The sequence below is a fragment of the Sceloporus undulatus genome, chromosome 2, assembly GCF_019175285.1.
Source record: "Sceloporus undulatus isolate JIND9_A2432 ecotype Alabama chromosome 2, SceUnd_v1.1, whole genome shotgun sequence".
Lineage (NCBI taxonomy): Eukaryota > Metazoa > Chordata > Lepidosauria > Squamata > Phrynosomatidae > Sceloporus > Sceloporus undulatus.
This window is the reverse complement of record NC_056523.1, coordinates 333,937,604-333,957,590: the sequence shown is the minus strand read 5'-3', so window position 1 is coordinate 333,957,590 and position 19,987 is coordinate 333,937,604. Positions and strand designations below refer to the sequence as shown.

General features: G+C 51.2%; 1 protein-coding gene across 1 annotated transcript in view; it reads left to right on the top strand.

Annotated features, from left to right (window-relative positions):
• TLN1 (talin 1) overlaps positions 1–18,638 on the top strand; it is a 47,845-nt gene extending 29,207 nt beyond the window's left edge. The window contains exons 33-52 of the mRNA XM_042447872.1: positions 1,699–1,821; positions 2,014–2,157; positions 2,459–2,620; positions 3,546–3,686; positions 3,842–4,023; positions 4,440–4,572; positions 4,911–5,012; positions 7,835–8,005; positions 8,914–9,063; positions 9,952–10,053; positions 10,230–10,349; positions 10,647–10,793; positions 10,900–11,066; positions 12,850–13,033; positions 13,150–13,275; positions 15,917–16,033; positions 16,119–16,304; positions 16,802–16,909; positions 18,071–18,172; positions 18,576–18,638. Of these exons, the coding sequence (XP_042303806.1) occupies positions 1,699–1,821; positions 2,014–2,157; positions 2,459–2,620; positions 3,546–3,686; positions 3,842–4,023; positions 4,440–4,572; positions 4,911–5,012; positions 7,835–8,005; positions 8,914–9,063; positions 9,952–10,053; positions 10,230–10,349; positions 10,647–10,793; positions 10,900–11,066; positions 12,850–13,033; positions 13,150–13,275; positions 15,917–16,033; positions 16,119–16,304; positions 16,802–16,909; positions 18,071–18,172; positions 18,576–18,638 (2,730 nt within the window). The remainder of the gene's footprint in view (positions 1–1,698; positions 1,822–2,013; positions 2,158–2,458; positions 2,621–3,545; positions 3,687–3,841; positions 4,024–4,439; positions 4,573–4,910; positions 5,013–7,834; positions 8,006–8,913; positions 9,064–9,951; positions 10,054–10,229; positions 10,350–10,646; positions 10,794–10,899; positions 11,067–12,849; positions 13,034–13,149; positions 13,276–15,916; positions 16,034–16,118; positions 16,305–16,801; positions 16,910–18,070; positions 18,173–18,575) is intronic.
• The last annotated feature ends 1,349 nt before the right edge of the window (positions 18,639–19,987 follow it).

The window sequence follows — 19,987 nt, the reverse complement described above, 5'->3', positions numbered from 1 at the left end:
AGTGGTCTAACTACTGCCTCCTTGAGACAGGGAGGCCGGGAGCCCTCTCTGAGGGATGCATTCATTATGTTTTTCAGCATCTCCATGATTTTTTCTCCCCCCTGGATGGCCAGCCAGGATGGGCAAGTCGTCTTTTTCATACTACTAAGAAGCTTGTCCACATCCTCAGTACTTACCGACTCAAATTGATCCATTCTAAGAGTAATGGCGGAGGCACTGGATGCCTCTCTAGTAGTCTCTGTCCTTAAATTGGCATCCAAATCAGCTCTTATCCGAGAGATTTTATCTGCAAAATAATCATTAAAAGCGTCACAGCAGGCTTCAGAAGAATCTAATAATGGGTTCTGGGTAGGAGGTAGTTGGGTTAAGTTCCTCACTACCCTGAACAGCTCGGCTGGACGAGATTTTGCAGACGCGATAGCTGCATCTATCGCCACTTGATAGGACCTGCTGTTGTATTTGTTACATTTGTATTGTATTGTTAAATTGCTATTGTATTTGTTAAATTTGCTTGATTGCTTACTGTAATTTTTATACAGTATTGTATTTCCCCACTGCTGTTAGCCGTCCGGATTCCCCTTGATTGGGCGGGATACAAATAAATTATATTATTACTGTTAACATCTTTCTTGAAAGAAAGATGGAGGCATGATCAAAAAGGTTTGTGGCCCTGTATTTGTGGTGAGGGAAAGGCAGCAAATCTCTCATGCTGCTCTTTTGCTGCTGCATCTGTCATAGGAAGAGATTTTTAGAATCAAAGGAGCTTAAGAGTAGGAAGGAGGGACCCCAAGGTCCATCTGCCAGAGACATACAAAATGTCCCTGGATACCCATCTCTTTGTTGTTGTGTGATCATATTACAGATGAGATGTACTTTATTGCTGGAAGGGAATTTTAAATTGTTATGTTGGTGGGAGAGATATTTGTTATTTTTTGTTATATAGTTGTCCCTCCTAACTCTCCGGGAATCCATTCCGGATCCCCCTCCCCACGAGTTAGGAAGCTTGCAGATAAACAAGCCCCATTGAAATGAATGGGGTGCGCTCTTACACATTGCGCGCTGCAGGAGCATGTCCTATTCACCTCAATGGCGGGGTCTCCCCTCTGCAGATTTCCAAGTCTGCCAATTTCAAGTCCGCAGACTTGGAAGGGCAACTGTATTCTGTATTGTTATATTTGGATTTTACCATCGTATCATTGCATTAAGTTTCACCATGATTGTAAACCACCTCGATCCTATGGCAAGAGACAGGATGTAAATAAAAATTTATTATTTATTATTATTGATTAACTGAAGCACTCTTGAGTAATGCCCATCCAATATCTGCAAAGGAAGGGACAGATCTTGGCCTTGCTGCAGAGCGAGAGTCCTTTTGTGAAGACTGTTTACTGTCAGATTGGGATTCCTTTGTCACACATAAATCAGCTCTGTTGGGGCTGCAAAAGGTACTTGTGTCATTGCTCTGGATGCTATTGTAGAATCATAGAGTTGGAAGAGACCACAAAGGCCATCCAGTCCAACCCCATCCTGCCATGCAGGAACTCTCCATTAAAGCATGCCCAGCAGTATGTGGTGAGCCCTGCAGGGAATTTGCTAAGCTGGCTTTTCTGTGTGCTTTGTCACTGTGAAATACATGTCCTTAGGAGGCTCTGAGTAGTTGAAACATCCTGACCGGTTGGCTCCTCTCTTCTCCCGCAGGTCCTGGGGGAGGCAATGGCAGGCATTTCCCAGAATGCCAAGAACAGCAAGCTGCCCGAGTTTGGCGAGTCCATCAGCACCGCCTCCAAGGCCCTCTGCGGTTTCACTGAAGCCGCTGCTCAGGTAAGGTAGTGCGGGAAGAGGGGGCTCTTTATTACCCTCAGACTGCCATGCTGTTTTCTGTTTGGAGCCCCACAATGGAGGTGGAATGTGGCCAAGAACGTGGGGGTTCCCCAGAGTCCCTCCCCACCGGTTACCATGCCCCACCTTTGTTGGGCTTATCTCACCTTCCCTCTGACCAACCTTTGCTCCCAGGCAGCCTACCTGGTTGGCGTCTCCGATCCAAACAGCCAGGCCGGGCAGCAAGGCCTAGTGGACCCCACCCAGTTTGCCCGAGCCAACCAAGCCATCCAGATGGCCTGCCAGAACCTGATTGACCCGGCTTGCACCCAATCCCAGGTAAGGGGCAGCTTTTCAGCAGGGAGGGTCAACACTGGCATGACCTGCTGAGCAGGAGGGATTTGCAAGTCACATTGCGGAGAGTGGGGGTACCCTGCAGACATGGATGGGCTGCAGCCCAAGAGATGCCACACGGTCCATGGGTTGTTGGCTGGCAACCAGAAGGGAAAGAAGGGGTCCCAGAAAGGGAGAAGGGGGGAAGTGTGTCCTCCCTGCCATCTGTCTAGACGGGGTAAAGGAGGGCGGTCGTAGATCCAGATGGTTGGCTGGCCGAGATGAGTGACCCTTCCTTGCCCCGCAGGTCCTGTCGGCAGCCACCATTGTGGCCAAGCACACATCTGCCCTTTGCAACACCTGCCGCCTGGCCTCCTCCCGCACGGCCAACCCTGTGGCCAAGCGCCAGTTTGTCCAGTCGGCCAAGGAGGTGGCCAACAGTACTGCCAACCTCGTCAAGACCATCAAGGTACCCTGCATCCTGGGCAAGGGTGGGAGGTGGTGGGCAGCGTGTCTGGAGGAGGCTCATCAGTCTGTAATGGTGGGATTTGAACCTGTGGACCACCAGCCCCTGGGCAATAAAGCTGGCACCTGGCACTTGAATAATGATGGAGGGGGCAACAGCTGAGATCCAGAACTACCTCCTTCTGCAGGCAAAGGATGGGAAGGAGATGCTCCTACTGTTTGTTTCCTTGATGTGAGAAGGCATTGGGTTTTCCATCTCAGGCCACAGCCAAGGACAACCAACAGGTCAATAGTAAATGGTGCTGAGTCCTGGGTGCAGGGCAGGCAGTTTTCAGTTCAGCAGGATTTTCAAAATTGTCCAAAAGAATTTTTTTTAAATGAGGCTTCTAAGTTGCACCTCTTTCTTCCAACACACAATTCCACGTTAGCCCTGTCTGTCAGTGTCCATCGCAAGGAGCCACTGCAGGATCCCCCCCCCCCAATATGGCCTTTTTAACGTTAAAGAAGGCTTCTTTGGCTAATGGGGTGAAGCCTATCATTCCCAGTGGCCCTAACCACTGCTGTGCTGCTGGGAACTGCAGTCCAGCAATTTTTGGAGGGGTGCAGGATGCCTGCCCTGCCGGGGGTAGAAAGTTATCAGATTCTGCATCAAAGGCAGGTTAGACCCTTTTCCTGGCAGCTCCAGCAGCACAGTCAGTGCTTAGGGATGATGGGACTAGGAGTCCAAAGATATTTAGCCAGCAAGAGGTTTACTGTCCACCTTCCAGGTGCCATTTACAGCGTTCTGCATTCCCACCATGGGCCAGGCTGAAGGGTGGCTGTCCGGAGGAGTGGGGACAGAGTGGTGTGGGTGGGGGTCTACTTCAGCTTCTCCACCATGAAGAGGGAACTGAAGACCCTGCCTGGCTGTGTCTCTCCCCCCCCCCCAGGCCCTGGACGGTGCGTTCACCCCAGAGAACCGGGAGCGCTGCCGCGAAGCCACCGCCCCCCTGATCGAGGCTGTGGACAACCTCAGCGCCTTTGCCGCCAACCCTGAGTTTGCCACTGTTCCGGCTCAGATCAGCCCAGAGGTATCGCTCTGCAACCACAAGGGTGGCGGGAGGGAGGGGTTGGGGTACCAGGACCTCTGCTGACCCTCAGGTGCCGGGGGCAGCCTCCTTTAGAGGAGGGGGTCTTTGTGGAGGCACAGCCGGGCAGCCTTGATGACTTTCTCCGTTCCCGCCAGGGCCGCCGAGCCATGGAGCCCATCGTCTCCTCGGCCAAAACCATGCTGGAAAGCTCTGCTGGCCTCATCCAGACAGCACGCTCGCTGGCCGTCAACCCAAAGGACCCCCCCAAATGGTCTGTCCTGGCTGGACACTCCCGGACTGTTTCGGACTCCATCAAGAAGCTCATCACCAACATGAGGTGAGTTTGGTCCAGTCGGTGCCAGACAAGAGTTGGGATTGGGGAGACTAGCTGGTGGGGAGACTGGACTTTCTGGTGACCTCTGCTGGGGTCAGTACTGTGAGGGCCAGAGAAGGGCTACACCTGAGTCAGGGCCCCCAGACACCCAACCCAGAAGTGCATAATTCAGCATCCAGAAGGAGTTGTAGGAAAGAATTAGACCTCTACCCCATAACATTTTAAATGAAAGAATGGGGAACTGGCAGCTTGGCAGGTTGGTTTTCTGACCCAGCAGCGACAAGAGATTTTTAATATGCTAGTGCTGGCTACCTCTGGATACTCCTGTGCCATGCAGGGTTTGGGAGGGGGCACTGCTTGTAGCTGGCGTAGGCAGGCTGGTTGGCTGATTGACCAACCACTTGTGGCCGTTTCCTCAGGGACAAGGCGCCTGGGCAGCGGGAATGTGACGAGGCCATTGAGCAAGTGACCAAGAGCATCCGGGACGTGGACCAGGCCTCTCTGGCTGCCATTAGCCAGCAGTTGGCCCCTCGCGAGGGCATCTCCCAGGAGGTGAGTGTGGGCACTGGGCCAGTTTGCACGAGGAGGAGGTCTCTGTTGCTGGTATGTCTCTGAGATGCGCAGGAGAATGGCATGTGGGGTCTGGTCAGCCAGAGGGGTCCTCTCCCTCGGCAGAGGGGTCCTGCGCAAGGGGATGGTGGTGGCATTGCCAGCCTTGTATAAGCTTCTGGTGCTGCCAGTGGTGGGTCACCCTCGCCTCCACCCTGGCTGTCAGTCTGTTTGTCCATCCGTTCATCAGAAGAGGCAATGATGACCCTCTGCTTCCTTGGGGCAGCCATTCTAAGAGCAGACTTCTCTATTTCCCCCCCCCCCCCCGCCTCTGCTTCCAGGCCTTGCACAACCAGATGCTGACGGCTGTCCAGGAGATCAGCAACCTCATTGAGCCAGTGGCTGGAGCCGCACGGTCCGAAGCCTCCCAGCTTGGACACAAGGTAGGAGCAAGCCAGTGCATGGTGGGTGCGGCGGGGAGGAGTGTGGGGGGCTTTCCCCAGAGCCTTTTGGGGGGGTGCATCTGAAGGACAGAGGGCAGCACCCCACGAGTATTGCAAGGAGGGTTTGGGAATTGGGGGGGAACAAAGGAGGGAGAACCACACAGCTAAGCACCGTGAGCCAAGCCAGAAGGCCACCTGCCTCCTGCCCATAGGAGAATGGGAAGGGGAGACCCTCAATTGAAGGAGGAAGGGGTCAGCTGCCCCTCCAGTTCCTATGAGCTGAAGGGTCCTCTTTCTGTCTTAGCCAGAAGCTGCCCATGGGCTGCCCTGGAGGTCACTCAAATGCCACCTTACAAGGATGTTACTTATGGATGTGGATGATTGTGCAGCTCTTAAGATTGACGTCAGGGTGGGCTGTATGTGGGGCCCCCAGAGGGTGCCCTGGTGGCACAGTGGTTCAATGCCTGTCCTGCAGCCACTCACTCAAAACCACAAGGTTGCGAGTTCAAGACCAGCAAAAGGGCCCAAGCTCGACTCAGGCTTGCATCCTTCCGAGGAGGGAGCTAAAATGAGTACCCAGACTGTTGGGGGAAAATTAGCTTACTTGCTGTTCACCGCTATGATCTTTGGAATAGCGGTATATAAATAAAACAAATTAATTAATTAATTACTGCAGCCACTCACTCAAAACCATAAGGTTGCGAGTTCAAGACCAGCAAAAGGGCTCAAGCTTGACTCAGGCTTGCATCCTTCCGAGGTTGCTAAAATGAATAACCAGATTGTTGGGGGCAAATTGGCTTACAGTTGTAAACCGCTTAGACACTGCTTCAGCGGTATGAAGCGGTATATAAATGAAGCTTGTTTGTTTGTTTTGTTTTGCTGCCATGGGGTCTGCTGAACCTTCCCCCCTACACACATACCTCCACATAGGGGCATGAGGAGAGCATGCCCTTTTCCCCTGAAATCTTCTGCCCCACAACTGGACCAGGGAAGAGGGTGACTGGTACCATAGTTGTGCCCACTTGCCCACCTTCTTTTTCCAAGCTCAGTCCCCAGGGAAAAGGAGGTTGTGGCCTCTGCCAGTCCCTGCCAAACTTAAAACTCAACCACTCCCCTTAGTTGCATGAGGACCCACCAAAGTCACCCCCCAACTTTTGGGGTGGTTGGGTGCTCAAGAGATACGGAAAGGGAGTCCTTGTAATGTGGGACTCCCAAAACGCTCCACCTTGCAGAGGAGGAGTTTGCTGCCCCTTTAAGCAAAAGCCAGCTGGTTGAACAGAATAGTCTGTGCCCATTTCATGGAATCATAGAGTTGGAAGGGACCGCAAGGGCCATCTAGTCCAACCCCTTTCTGCCATGCAGGAACTCTCAATCAAAACATCCCCAACAGATGGACATCCATCCTCTGTTTAAGATCTCCAAGGAGGAAGACTCCCCAAACTCCATTGAGGGAGTGTGTTCCACTGTTGAACAGCCCTTACTATCAGGAAATGCCTCAAAATATTGAGCTGGAATTTCTTTTTCTGTCGTTTGAATCCATTGTGTCCTATTTTCTGGAGCAGCATCCTCAATATGAAATCCCTTCAAATATTTAAACAGGGCTATCATATCATCTCTTAACCATCTCTTTTCCAGGCTAAACATCTCCAGCTCCCTAAGTCCTTCCTCATAAGGCATGGTTTACAGACCCTTCACCATTTTATTCGCCCTCTTTTGGACATGCTCCAGTTTTATAATTTTTTGTGGGTTTTTCAGGCTATGTGGCCATGTTCTAGAAGAGTTTATTCCTGACATTTCGCCAGCATCTGGTCAGCCACAGATGCTGACGAAATGGCAAGAATAAACTCTTCTAGAACATGGCCACATAGTCTGAAAAACTTTCGCAAAAAATATGGATGCCAACTATGAAAGCCTTCAACTTCACACTCTCCAGTTTCTCAACATCATTTTTGAATTGTGGTGCCCAGAACTGGACACAATATTATTCCAAGTGAGGCTTGACCAAAGCAGAATAGAGATACACTATGACTTCCCTTGAGCTAGAGACTACACTTCTATTGATGCAGCCTAAAATTGCATTGGCCTTTTTAGCTGCTGCATCACACTGTTGACTTGTGGTCTACTTGGACTCCTAGATACCTTTGATACATTTAAGTCTCCTTTAGCCAGGTGTCCCCCATCCTAGATCTGTGCATTTCATTTTTCCTCCCTAAGTGCAGTACCTTACATTTCTCCCAGCTAAATTTCATTTAGTTAGTTTTGGCCCAGCTTTCTATTCTGTTCAGGTCATTTTGAATTTTGGTCCTGTCCTCTGGGGTATTAGCTACTCCTCCCAATTTGGTGTCATCTGCAAATTCGATAAGTATGCCCCCAATTCTGTCATCCAAGTCATTGATAAAGATGTTGAATAGCACTGGCCCCTAGACAGAACCCCACTGGACACCTCACTGGTCACTTATCTCTAGGGTGAAAAAGAAGAGGAGCCATGGCTGAGCACTGATTACTATGTCCCCAATTCTGTCATCCAAGTCATTGATAAAGATGTTGATGTTTGTGTCCCTGGCTCTGCTATCTGCCGCCCAAGCCCTTCTGGCTCTAGCTGACCCCTGCCCTCCCCAAGGAACCTTTAGGGAACTCTTTGCTTGGGGGCCAGTGGGGGGGACCTCTTGGCCTTGCTCTGGAGTCTGTTTGCTTTGCTGCCGCAGGCAAGTTGTTGCAGGGGCTGATGGCAGCCACACATGCATGCCCCTCTGGTGCAAGAGCCAGCCCCTGAGTCCCTTCTTCGACACCAGGACTACAGTTCTATGTTTCCCCTTCTCAAGGTGTCGCAGCTGGCTCAGTACTTTGAGCCGCTGGTGTTGGCGTCCGTGGGTGCAGCCTCCAAGATGCTCAACCATCAGCAGCAGATGAACCTCCTGGACCAGACCAAGACGTTGGCCGAGTCGGCTCTTCAGATGCTCTACACAGCCAAGGAGGCCGGCGGCAACCCTAAGGTCCGGATGGCTGGGGTGGTTGCCTGGCAAGCATGGGTTCTGTGCCATTTGGGGAGACTGGTGTAAGGTTGGGGAGGTTGGGGGGTTGGAGCAACTGGACTGTGCTTCCCCGTGACAGACAGAGTACACTTGACCCTCCATATTGGCTAGGGTTAGGGACACAAGACCCCCATGAATATGGAAAACCCGCAAATAACAAAAGGTCCATGTTTTGGCCTGAGAGGACACCTCTTTAGGAATCTCCAGGTCCTCCAAGACAACTCTGTGGTCAACATCTGACAGACACTGACCATAGGACTGTGCTGGAAGAGCTACAAATGCCTAGTAGAGTATTCTCTGTAAGAATCTCTACGTCTTTCAGTGCAGCTTTTAGTTAATGTTGACTATAGAGTTGTGCTGGAGGAGCCATAAATGCCTAGTAGAGTCTTTTCTTTAGGTATCTCTAGGTCCTGCAGTGCAACTTTGGGTTGAAGCTGACCATAGAGTTGCGCTGGAGGAGCTACAAGTGCATAGTAGAGCATTTCTCTCTAGGAATCTCTAGGTTCTCTCTGCAACTTTTGGTTAAAATTTACCATAGAGTTGAGCTGGAGGAGCTATAAATGCCTAGTGGAGTATTCTCTTTAGAAATCTCTAGGTCTTTTAAAGCAACTTTTAGTTAAAGTTGACCATAGAGCTGCACTGGAGGACCTAGATATTCCTAGAGAGAACATATTAATCAAATCTGTGAATAATCAGATCTGCAGATATCAAAGCCACAAATATGGAGGGATGAGTGTAGTTGGGATTGTCCTCATTGACACCTGTCTACTCACTTGCCGAGTGACCAACCATCACCAGTGTGCCCTTATGCCCCCCCAAACACCACCACCCCTACCCCAAATTCTTACCCGTGTCCCCTCTCCCCACAGCAAGCACCTCACACCCAGGAGGCCCTCGATGAAGCTGTGCAGATGATGAAGGAGGCTGTGGAGGACCTCACCGCCACCCTGAACGAGGCTGCCAGCGCCGCAGGTGTAGTGGGCGGCATGGTGGACTCCATCACCCAAGCCATCAACCAGGTGCGCCAAGGAGCGAATGGGCTGATGGACAGCCAGGGTGGGCTGGTGGGTGGGCACTACCCTGAGGATGGTGAGCATCATACTGGAGTGCAGGGTGTTCTTGGGTGAGGTTCATTCCACTGGGCTGCTGGCAGCCTCAGGTAATGGAGTGTGGGGTGGGGCTTTGAGAGGGGCATGAAGACCCCAGTAATCTTGGCGGCTACAAGCCCACCACAAAGGCAGAGCTCACTTGCGCAGTCTCCCTCCGCCCTCTCTTGCGAATGCAGCGCCAAGCTCTGCCTGGGAGGCCACAGAGGGTCTGTGGAGGTCAGAGTGACCCCTCCAATTGGGCCCAGTGCCACTAGGAGTGGCCCTCCACACAATCAAGGCCGAGAGTGGGAAGCGCAACAGGCTCCTTGGAGCTCCCGCGGCCTTTGGCAGAGCTGAGAGCTGCATCATGCAAAGATAGCACAGCCAGCCAGCTGACTGACCGACGTACCTCTTAGTTATCTGTTAATGAAAAATAAAAGATGATAAAGGTGTAACAAGGTAATTAATAGAACTGGTATAGATAGAGATAGACACAAATATAAAAAAATAATTGATGGATCTTAGGGTTTTAGTTATAATTTGATAAGAGTTAGTGATTATTAAATGTTAGTATATGATGGGAAAATTAAGTAACCTCAGGAAGTACTGTAATGTGGCTAAAATTACAGTTGGAGATTTTTATAGATGGTGATTAGTGATAAGTGACTGTTGATGCTTGTTAGACAAAAGGTGATTTTATATTTGTTCTGTTTTTTTAACAATAAAATTTATAATAATAATAATAATAAAATGTGGGGGTGGTCCGTGTTCTGTCTTAGCATCATGTGGAAAGAGTGTGGCTCTTTCTTCTCTCTGCAGCTGGACGAGGGCCCCGTGGGAGAACCAGAGGGGACCTTTGTGGACTATCAGACCACCATGGTGAAGACGGCCAAAGCCATTGCTGTGACTGTCCAAGAGATGGTGAGTAAGGGGGCTATGGGCAGCTATGAGGGAGGCCATCTGGGTTGGGGGGGCAAGGGGGGAAACAGGTTCCTCTGTGTCCAGGATGGAGCCGAAGGGCCCCTTGCAAATCCCCTACATTGGGGGGGAATCCCCCCTGCTCTCCATAGCATCACTACCTACTCTCCTTTTTGCAGGTCACTAAATCTACCACCAACCCAGACGAACTGGGCACGCTGGCCAACCAGCTTACGAGCGACTATGGGCAGCTGGCCCAACAGGCCAAGCCAGCAGCCATGACCGCCGAAAATGAGGAAGTGAGTGTTAGGAGTGACTCTGTGTGTGGGGGGGGTCTTCTCTCTGTGGGCCAGTTGCACATTTTGGCCTGCCACCGAACAGGTTTGTACCAGAGGAGGAGATGCCTTTAAGGCACAGATCTTGGAGTGTCTTTTCCAGGAGCATATCTCAATGCCTGGGACTATGGAGGTGCAGGAGGGGAGCATCAAGGTTGACTTTGGGGGGGTGACTTTGGAATGGGAAAGAGGCAGGCCATTGGTGCCTGGCCAAACTTCCAGGGCTCTTCTTGCAATTGTCCCCATTTTCCTCCCGCCCAGATTGGCTCCCACATCAAGAACCGGGTTCAGGAACTGGGACACGGCTGCGCTGCCCTGGTGACCAAAGCTGGCGCCCTCCAGTGCAGCCCCAGCGATGCCTACACCAAGAAGGAGCTGATTGAGTGTGCGCGCAGGGTCTCTGAAAAGGTAACAGGGGCTGGGAAGGGAGGCAGAGGGGCCAGTCATGGCCGTGGGGTTAAGGAGCAGAAATATCTAAGCCTAGTGATCATCCACGTTTCCTTCTCCTGCGCAGGTGTCTCATGTGTTGGCAGCCCTGCAGGCTGGCAACCGGGGCACCCAAGCCTGCATCACCGCTGCCAGTGCTGTCTCTGGCATCATTGCTGACCTGGATACCACCATCATGTTTGCCACGGCTGGCACCCTCAACCGGGAGAACGCTGAGACTTTTGCTGACCACAGGTATGGGGTGAGAGGTGGCCAAGAGAGGAGGGCGCCTGTGGGTCTTTGGCGACTCTAGACTGTATCAATAGAAGTACACTCATCCCTCCATATTTGTGGCTTTGATATTTGCGGATTTGATTATTCATGGATATGATTAATATGTTCTCTCCGGGAGTATCTAAGGCGCGTTATAGACGGGCCTTTAATACGCCCCTGTCACGTGCTAGGGGTTGGCCGAGGACCTAGTGTCCACACCGGCCTCACCCCTAGCACGTGACGAGGGCGTAAAGATGGCAGCGCCCTATACACACGGGCGCCGCCATCTTTACGTGCTGGATGTGTTGCGTCCGCACGTGTCGCCCCAGCAATGACGCCGCAAATGTGCCCCTTGCGCTTTGCGGCGCCTCTTCCGGGGCCTCAGAAGGAGCGCGATTTCCGTGCTCCTTCTTGGCAGTGTCCGGGAGCCGCGCCGTTTAAAGGCTGCAGCTCCTGGACGGTGCAAGTGGCGGCGGCAGCAGACCGCCACAATCTGGCGGTCTGTAACGCACCTAAGTCCTCCAGAGCAACTCAATGGTCAACTTTAACTAAAAGTTGCACTGAAGGACCTAGAGATTCCTAGAGAGAAGACTCTACTAGGCATTTATAGCTCCTCCAGCGCAGTTCTATGGTCAGTGTCTGTCATACGTTGACCACAGAGTTGCACTGGAGGACCTAGAGATTCCTAGAGAGAATACTCTACTAGGCATTGGTAGCTCCTCCGGCGCAATTCTATGGTCTGTTGGATATTGACTACAGAGTTGCTCTGGAGGACCTAGGGATTCCTAGAGAGCTGTCCTCTACATGGCGTTTTTGTTATTTGTGGTTTTTCCTTATTCACAGGGATCTTGTGCCCCCAACCCTACTGAACCTGGGGGGACAAGTGTAGTTTCTGGGTCAAGGGAAGTAATAGGGCCACTCTGTTATACTTTGGTCAGGCCCCATCTGGAATAATTCTGTGTCTAGTTCTGGGCAAAACAATTCAAAAATGTTGAGAAACTGGAGCCATGTGTCCAAAGGAGGGCAACTAAAATGGAGAAGTGTAGCCAAGGGTCCGTTTAGGGGAATTTGATTATTATTGTTATTAGCTCAGATATTGCAAGAGGAGGGCCTGCTACGACGGCCCTTGCAGAATCGTCTCCCGATATGTATACGGAGTAGACCAGGGGATTCCAATAAATGGAGCTGAGACAGACATTAAAGACATATAGATGTCCTCATGCCTTGCTGGCAATGGTGGACAGGCTACTAGAGTTCATCTAGGGGTCATTAAGGGCTATCATTTATACCAAAATTTATATGGAGCAGCATGGGTAACAGAAGGGTCTGGAAACCATGCCTTATGAGGAAAGACTTAGGAAGCTGGGGATGTTTAGCCTGGAGAAGAAACAGTTAAGGGGTGATATGATAGCTCTCTTTAAGTATTTGAAGGGGTGTCACATTGAGAATGGAGGAAGTTGTTTTCTGCTGCTCCAGACAGAAGGATCTGGAACAATGGATGGAAGCTACAGGAAAAAGAGATTCTACCTCAACATTAGGAAGAACCTCCCAACAATAAGTATTCTTCAACAGTGACATATGCTGCCTCAATGGCGAGTGGTAGAGTCTCCTTCGGAGGTCTTTAAACAGAGGCTGGATGGCCATCTGTCAGGGATCCTTTGCATGGCAGAAGGGGGTTGGACTGGATGGCCCTAGTGGTCTCTTCCAACTCTACAGTTCTATGTCTCCTACGGCCGAGTGCCTCTGAATGACTCTTTGTTGGCAGGGAGGGCATCCTGAAGACGGCAAAGGCACTGGTGGAGGACACCAAGGTGCTGGTCCAGAATGCCACTGCCAGCCAGGAGAAGCTGGCCCAAGCGGCCCAGTCCTCTGTTGCCACCATCACACGCCTAGCGGAGGTGGTGAAGCTTGGCGCTGCCAGTTTGGGTTCAGAAGACCCAGAGACTCAGGTAAGGAGCAGGCTGAGAGCTGGGGTGGCACGCATATGAGGCAGCGGCAGCTGGCACACCTGTCCCCTCCCTCTGCAAACCCCTGCCTTCCCAACCTGGCTCCTCTCTGCCCTCAGGTGGTCTTGATCAATGCCGTGAAGGATGTGGCCAAGGCGCTGGGGGATCTGATCAGCGCCACAAAGGCAGCAGCTGGCAAGTCTGGGGATGACCCAGCTGTCTACCAGCTGAAGAACTCCGCAAAGGTAAGAGCAGTTCGAAAAGGAGCCCTTTGGGGCCATGGTGACATCTGTGGGGAGCCATGGGTGGGCTGGAGGAGCTTCTCAGAGGGCAAGGAGAGCTGTTGAGGAGCCAGGCCTCCCCTGCAAAGGGTAGAAAAGGGTTGAGGGGCAGAGCCATGCAACCTTTTTCTGGAACCAGTGCCTCTCAGTCTGTTCATGCACCCTCTGCTTGGCTGAGAGAAACAAGGGGACTGAGTTGGCAGTGACCCCAAATATATTGTCTAAGGGGATTGTGAGGGGCTCCAGAGAGATTGCTACAAGTGTGGATGGGATGCCTCTAGAGCCCTTAAATCTTAGCAGCCGTGCGTTAGGGGATCTGAGCTGGCAGCAGATCATAGAATCATATAATTGGGAGAGCACAAGGGCCTTCCAGTCCAATCCCATTCTACCATGCAGGAACTCTCAATCAAAGCATACCCAAAAGTTGGCCATTCAGCCTATGTTTAAAGACCTCCAGGGAAGGAGACTCCACTACACTCCAAGGAAGGAGTGTGTTCCACTGTCAAAGAGCTTATTGTCAAGAAGCTCCTCCAAATGTTTAGGTAGAATCTCTTTTCCTGTAGCTTGCATCCATTGTTCTGGGTCCTGTTCTCTGGAGCAGCAGAAAACAAGCTTGCTCCATCCTCAGTATGATGTCCCTTCAAATACTTAAACAGGGCTACCATATCACCTCTTAACCTTCTCTTCTCCAGGCTAAATATACTTAGCTCCCTAAGTCTCTGCTCATAGGGCTTCATGGTTTCCAGATCCTTGACGATTTTAGTAGCCCTTCTTTGGACACGATCCAGGTTCTAAACATATTTTTGAGTTGTGGTGTCCAGAACTGGACACAGGATTATTCCAAGTGAGGCCTGACCAAAGCAGAATAGTGGGGCACTATTATTTCCCTTGATCCATACACTATACTTCTATTGGTGCAGCCTAGAATCGCATTGGCCTTTTTAGCTGCCGCATCGCACTGTTGACTGATGTTCAATTTGTGGTCTACTTGGACTCCCAGATCCCTTTCACATGTAGTTTCATTCAGTCAGGTGTCCCCCATACTATATCTATGCATTTCAATTTTCCACCCTAAGTGCATCCGTATCCAATTTCATTTAGTTAGCTTTGGTTCAGCTTTATTCAGAGGTCCAACGATGAGCCCGAAAGGTCCTGTGGGGTCACGGTTAACTGCAAGATAGAAATGTGGGCACAGAACATGGCCACTCTGGTGAAAGCAGTCAGCGAGGGAGTAAGGAATAAATGTGCCAAGGTCATAGCTGACCTCACATGGCCAACTATGGGTTCCTATGGAAAAGGTGCAGAAGAGGGCAACCAAAGTGGCGGCAGGGCTATGAGGGTAACTGCCCTGTCAGAGAAGGTCACAAGACCTTTGGGGCTCTTTAGCGGAGTAGTGGGTGACCGAAGGGGGGAGAGAGAGCAGGGTATGAAGCTATGCCTGAGGTGGAGAATGGCTTGAAGGGGGATGTGGGGCATACTTGGAGGATAGAACCATCAGTCGTTGCCAGTACAGTGGGCCCTTCCCTTATGCAGGGGATCTGGAAACAATGGGGTGTGTGCTTGCAGTGCGGCACAGTGAACATGCCATTTGCCCAATTGCCACGTGGCTTCAGTGTGCACCTACGTATGGCATGGGTGCAGTGTACTTACTGGCCAGGTTGTCTTCTTCCTGGAAGACAAAGAGCTCTCCTCCAACCACCATCTTGAGGGGGAGAGAGGCCAGGCCTGGAAGACAAAGAACCCTCCTCCAACCACCATCTTGAGGGGGAGAGAGGCCTTGCAATTTTTTTGTATTGTTTTGCAATTTTACTGTACACCGCTATGATCATTGCGGAATAGCGGTCTATAAATAAATATTATTATTATTATTATTATTATTATTATTATTATTATTATTATTATTATTATTATTATTATTATTCTGTTGGTGGCAGGGGCTCTTCTGTGCCTCGGTTGCTGGGTTGCCTAAGTTGGTGACCCTCCTCTCTACCAATGGGTTTCTTCTCCTCACCTTCCCACTCAGTTGTTCCCTCCGTTCTGGTAGTCAAGGTCTGCTGTCCCAGCCCAGGATTTCCTCTGCCCCATCTTGGATTCGCCCCCCTTTTCACTCGCTGCCCCTCACTCCGGAACTTCTTCCCCGGCGAACAAGAGCCAATCACTTCTTTAACCAGCTTCAAAACGGAGCTGAAGACCATCCTGTTCAGAGAAAGGTTCCCAGGATGCATAACTGTCATTGCTATTTGATGTTCTTTTGTTGCATGTTTTATTGAATCATTTCCTATATTGCTATGTATTTTATATGTATTATCCTACTAGAGAGGCCCCTTCCTCACCACCACTCCCTTTGTGTCGTGTCTTTTTAGATTGTAAGCCTGAGGGCAGGGAACCGTCCAATTAAAAAGATTGTATGTACAGCGCTGTGTAAATTTACAGCGCTTTATAAATAAAGGTTAATAATAATAATAATAATAATTTTTGGTGGGGCAGAATCTGCCGCCAGAGCTCCCTCCAGGTTCTCACAGGAACAGGTTCATTTCCCCCTGGGGTTCCCTCTTTCCTCCCTGCTGCCCATGATTGAGCTGCTTTCTGTCCGGTTCCTCGGCAGGTGATGGTCACCAATGTCACCTCGCTGTTGAAGACGGTCAAGGCCGTGGAGGACGAGGCCACCAAGGGGACACGCGCGCTAGAGGCCACCATCGAACACATCCGCCAGGAGCTCACTGTGAGTGCCACTGCTACCACCGTTGGAACGCTGCGCTAACAATGCTGACCGTTTCCTGACCCTATCTCTTTCCTCTGTCCCACAGGTCTTTTGCTCCCAGGTGCCTCCGGCCAAGACATCAACGCCCGAGGACTTCATTCGCATGACCAAGGGCATCACCATGGCGACTGCCAAGGCGGTAGCGGCTGGCAACTCGTGCCGGCAGGAGGATGTGATTGCCACTGCCAACCTCAGCCGCCGCGCCATCGCCGACATGCTGCGCTCTTGCAAGGTGGGGGGCCTTGTGGGGGCAAAGCCAGCAGGACTGCACATTTTAGGTCAGGTGCTGAGGGCACTGGCTGTTCCTTGAGGGTCCCCAGGGCACATTGGGAAGAACAAAGTGCAGGCCAGTTTGCCATGAGCAAGTGGGAGGGCTGTGATGGTATCGAGGGGCAGGTGGGGCATAGAGGGGCACTGGCCCCGGCAGAGTTTGCATCTGCTGCCTACCTATTAGAGGTGGATTTGGTGCTCTGTTGAGTCCCTGATGGCCCTCAAGAGCTAGCACAGTGGAGGGGCAGAGGGACAATTTGGGAAGGTGGACTGGAGAGGACTTCCTGGCTTCTGACCTCACCCCACCCCTTTCCTTGCTCCTGATCAATGTCCAGAAGGGCTGGTAGCTAGGCTGTGTCCAGGGTCGCTGGTCCCAGAGGAGCTCAGGTTGTGCCATGTGGGTCATGGCCCTTCTCCCTCATGGGATCTGCTTCTCTCTCATGAGCATCTTATCACCAGGAGGCTGCCTACCATCCAGACGTGAGCGGGGAGGTGCGCCACCGGGCCCTGCGGTTTGGCCAGGAGTGTGCCAGCGGCTATCTACAGCTTTTGGAGCATGTGCTGGTGGTAAGAGCCTCCCCCCATTCCCTCCTTCAATCCCTCCCCTGTGGCCCCCAGCCCTCTTTTGGGGTGTGCTCCCTCATTCCCCCCAAGTGCACTCGCCCCTTCTTTTCTGTCATTTCTTCCTCCTCACTTCTTCTTTCTTTCATCCTCTCCTCTGGGCAGCCGGTGAGTATGGCGTGTGCACTGCACGAGAGTATGTCGTGTGGCATGGTGTGGCATGTGTGTACGGTGTGGGATGAGAGACCACAGAGCACAGGACACTAAGCTGAGGGCTACAGTGAGACTGGGCCTGGTCTGAGCCCCTCACTCAACCTCCGGCTCACTTGATGTCTGCACCGGCCGCTCGTGGTATGCAGTGCCATTGCTGTGTCGCGTGGGATTGCTGTGAGCCCTTGACCAGGCAGAGCGGCAAGCGGACCCCGGCTCCTTTCTGGGACGGGTGGCCAGGAAGACATGAGGGCACAACTGGGGTGTGTGTGTGTTTGTGTGTGTGTGTGTGAGACCACGTGCTTTGTGCCTTTCTGGTTAGCAAACCTCAAGGAGCTGTATGGATTAGAGCCCTCGGCTAGCTGGTAGACCCAGGGACCTGGCTATGGGCATCATCTTCGGCCGTCTGGTGGCCCGAGGGGAGACTGACAGAGCAGGCCTGGTGGGGAAGAACATTCCCAGGCCCTTTGGTCCAAGCCAGCATGCCCAGTAGTAGCCGGGGAGGACCTCCCAGATGCGCTTGTTGGATTATGTGCCACCAGCAGCCCTAGTGAATGTGGAGGGAACTACCATCCCAGAAACTTGGGGGAGCTGCATTTTTCCATCCCCTGCCAAGAGGGGCCCCTCCCATCATGGTGCAAAGGATGACCACCACCACTGCCCATGCTCAAAGCCTTGATCCAACTCACCTCCCACGGACAAGAGACAGAGAAACCTGCTTCCCTTTTTCTCTTTCTCTTTCCTCTTTCCTCTGGCTTCTTTCTGTCTTCATGGGGGGCTCCTTAAACCATGCGCTCCTGCTGGGTTCTAAGGGTGAGCCACATCCCGGGTCGGCCCCCTCCCACACCTCTCCCCCAAGGGGGCCTGGGGCAGCACTGAGCAGGAGGGTGTCCTGGGCTCCCATCGGTGGTCCAGCAGGGCTAAGCCCTCCTCCCTGTTCTCCTCCTCGTTGGTCAGGTCCTACAGAAGCCGAGTCATGACTTGAAGCAGCGTGGCTGGGCTACTCCAAGCAGTGGCTGGTCTGTCACGGAGTCATCCAGCCGCCGAAGCCATGAAAGGGTGGGTGAAGGTTCTCTGCACTCCTTGTGCTGAGAGAGAGGCATCAAGAGGGCATCAGAATGGGCACGGAGGGCAGGGAAGGACATAGAGTCACAGAAAATAGAATTGAGGTCTGTCCCTGCTCATGGGGAATGCTGGTTAGAGCTCCCTTGTGGAGGACCTCGCTGGCAATGGCTGCTGCGGGACGGCATGTGTTGTGGGTAGGGGGGCCGTTCACGTCTCGCCTCCTCCTCTCCAGGCACGGAGTGGGTAGACCCTGAGGACACCCACCGTAATTGCAGAAAACGAGCTGCTGGGCAGCGGCGGGGCAATCGAGGCGCGGCCAAGAAGCTGGAGCAGCTGAAGCCGCGGGCAAGCCCAAGGTGGTCTCAGAGTCGCCCCGCTTGGGGCTTTTCCCTTGCAGGGGTCCAGTGGGAAGCGGGAGCCCCACTGCTGCCGGGCCACCATCATCCCTGCTCTTGACTAATGAGAGGTGGCAAAGGGGGGCTGGGGACCACCGGTGAGCCCACCCATGCCAGAATCTCCTCATCCCACTCCTCACCTATGCCATGCCTGTGTGCACACCCCAACGCTCACACAATGAGCAGACGGAAGTTTATTCTCTTTTGGTAATAATACAATATGCTTTGCCATGTTTCAGGTAGGTTACTCTTCAATACCCATTCATCACTGTTAAAATACACTTGTCCCTCATATTCGCTAGGGTTAGTACACAAGACCCCCAGAAATTGGAAAAACAAAATTCAAAACACATGTTTTTACTTGAGAGGACACCTCTCTCGGAATCTCTAGGTCTCCAAGGCAACTTGTGGCCAACGTCCAACAGACCACTGAGGCATCAGAACTGTGCTGGGAGGAGTTACAAAGGCTGTAGAGTATCCTCTCTAGCAATGTTGTAGGTCCTCCAGGCACTCGTGGTCAATGTACAAGACACTCACCATAGAACTGCCGGAGGAGCTACAAAGGCCTAGTAGAGTATTGTCTCTAGGGACATTACATCTTTACAATGCGTTAACATGGAGTTTTGCTAGAGGACCTAGAGATTCCTAGAGAAAAAAGCTATTAATAAAATCTAATAATCAAATCTGCAAATATCAAGCCACAGACGGAGGGATGAGGTACTTCAAACCATTGGTAATAAATGTTTGTAGTAATTAAGATATAAATCCATCTGGACCCACAATTTTCTGATTTTCATCTGATATCGCATCCTGGATACGTCTTTTTCTCTGTTTAATTTATTTAACTTAATTTATGATTTTTAAACAGTTGGGTATAGTTAGAGCATCCAAATACTTATTATTTATCCAAATTCACACTACTTCCTTGTATGATTTGTATAATAATTTTGAAAAAATGCTTTTTATCTCTTTTGGTCAGAAGGTACCATGTTGCCTTCCGTTATATTTGATGTGGTTCTTTCTTTTCTCCTTTCTTATTTGTTGTTCTAAGAGTTTCCTGGTTGATTGAAAACTCAAAATACTTTTGCTTCATAATTTAAGTTTCCTTTCTATTTTATCTGCAACTATTCTGGAAATCGTTTTTGCAACAATAACTTATTCTTTAGTTATTTTTTTGACAAGTTTACCTTACGTTGGCTGTTCTCAATTTTAATTTCATTTCCACTCTTCATTTGTAATTCTTTTTTTTTTCCATTTCATTTCAAATATTTTAATGGGGTGGGGGAAAACCCTCCTAATGCTTTTGGGTATCCCATACGTGTCGGCAACAACTTCTTTGTCTAAATTTTCCTGAAAAAAGAGATTCAATTGGTCTTTAGCTTCCTTGACCAATTCTCATTTTCAATAAGTTTTC